Source organism: Aspergillus homomorphus (assembly GCF_003184865.1).
Source record: "Aspergillus homomorphus CBS 101889 unplaced genomic scaffold BO97scaffold_2, whole genome shotgun sequence".
Taxonomy (NCBI): domain Eukaryota; kingdom Fungi; phylum Ascomycota; class Eurotiomycetes; order Eurotiales; family Aspergillaceae; genus Aspergillus; species Aspergillus homomorphus.
The window spans coordinates 725,720-727,394 of NW_020291888.1; the positions used below are offsets into that span (position 1 = coordinate 725,720).

Consider the following 1,675-nt stretch of genomic DNA (forward strand, 5'->3'; position numbering starts at 1 on the left):
CCCAAGGATCAAATGAAGAGAGCTTGCCTCGACGGAGCTAGAGCTATCCCAGATGGTTTTAGACTCAGTATGCTTGTGTTGATGGCTTTGCTACCCGGGAGACTACAGCCTATCTACAATTACTGTAACAAACGAACAAAGGAAAATGCACAGAGAGAGCGTGATCATGAAACATCGTCATCGTCGTCATGACTCGTAAAACACCCTTTGATCTGGACTCTGTCTGTCTTTCTTTCTTTCTTTGGTCTGGTTGAGTGGTAATTTAATTATCGAAAGGTATTGTTTTGGAGTATCTATCAATCAATCGTCTAGATAGCTTTTGATGAGAATGATGAAAATGGGTCTTTTTTTTCGCCCCCAAACTCCAGGCTTCACTATCTGAACAAAATCCTCCTTTTTAGCCCAGAGTCCCAGGCCATGTCAGAACTCAGAACCCGGATGGAAATAGGAAAGAATCCCCTTATCCCCCGCCCCTCCTTTGGTTCTTGCTTGCTGGGTTTCTTATCCCTCGTGGTTTTTCTTACGGTCGCTAACTAGTTATCTGGACTCATAGTTTAGTTAAGTTTTAGTTCCGGTTTCTAGTTCTTACACCGGGACATGGGGTTAGAGTAGAGTAATCTTCTTGCAGGACAGGACCCAGCCCGCCGGGCACTTAATATGTCGTGTCATACCCACTAAACTCCCCCCATCATACTGTACTGTACTTGTACGACCGAGATAGTGGTACTACTATGGTGATGGATTTGATTTGATTTGATATGGGAGATGCGATTCGCGATGAACCACTTCGCTGAATGGTGACTCACTTCTCTCCTATTCTTTCTGCATTACACTGTCTGCAGTCTACTGTGCGGGACAGGTTTGGTGGTAGTAGTGGTGGTGCTACTACTGCTGCTGCTATCCAAACTACTGTATCTGTACCACCACCCTTCCTCACTCCTCCATGCTCATTCCTCATCTGCAGGACTCAGCCAGCCAAAGAGAATTTGGCGAAACGCAGGCTCCATCAATCACAAAACAACAAAACATGACGTTCGCCAAGCGTCTGGGTAAGCTATCGATCTGTTGCTGTCGTATCTGCTCACCACCCTAGATCCTCGTGGTATCGCTCGTGGTAGAGGTAACTATAAAGCCCCGATCTAAAGATCTTCCTACAGGACCTACATGGATGAACGAACCCACTCTAAGGTAGTTAGACCATAGGAAGAAGAGTAAGGTATCACAAACCACTCTCCATCATCCTCCATCGCCCTCCCTGGTAAGGATCACCTCGACCAAAATAAACCAACAACGCACTCAATACATGGATTCACACTCCGCAAGCTATCCAAGAGCTTAGTAGTACCTATATTAGAAATCCAAAGAATCTCAGATCCAAACCCCTCTCTCTCCCTCTAGATCCCGCCACAAACCCATATATCATGAGCTAATATACAAGGGTTCAGGGTTCACCCTCGCCCCATCTACCCACCTTACCCCCTCCCCCGTTCCCGAACTATGCATAAGCTACATACTATGATCCATAGTACATATATAGACACCATGGAGTAAACCCCCGGTCCCTCAGATATTAGTGTTACATTCTCGTCCACACCCAACCATCCTTCCCGTCCGTCGCCGCCGCCGCCGCCGCCGCCGCCGCCGCCATTACCATTACCACCCGCAGCAAAATCTG

At 47.2% G+C, this 1,675-nt stretch overlaps 1 protein-coding gene across 1 annotated transcript; it reads left to right on the forward strand.

Annotated features, from left to right (window-relative positions):
• Window positions 1-841: 841 nt before the first annotated feature.
• Window positions 842-1,143, forward strand: BO97DRAFT_439817 (uncharacterized protein; the record flags this gene model as incomplete). Its single annotated transcript, XM_025698013.1, has 2 exons — window positions 842-1,049; window positions 1,094-1,143. Coding segments are annotated over 2 exons (233 nt in total), but the record flags the coding sequence as incomplete, so codon positions are not given.
• Window positions 1,144-1,675: the final 532 nt, after the last annotated feature.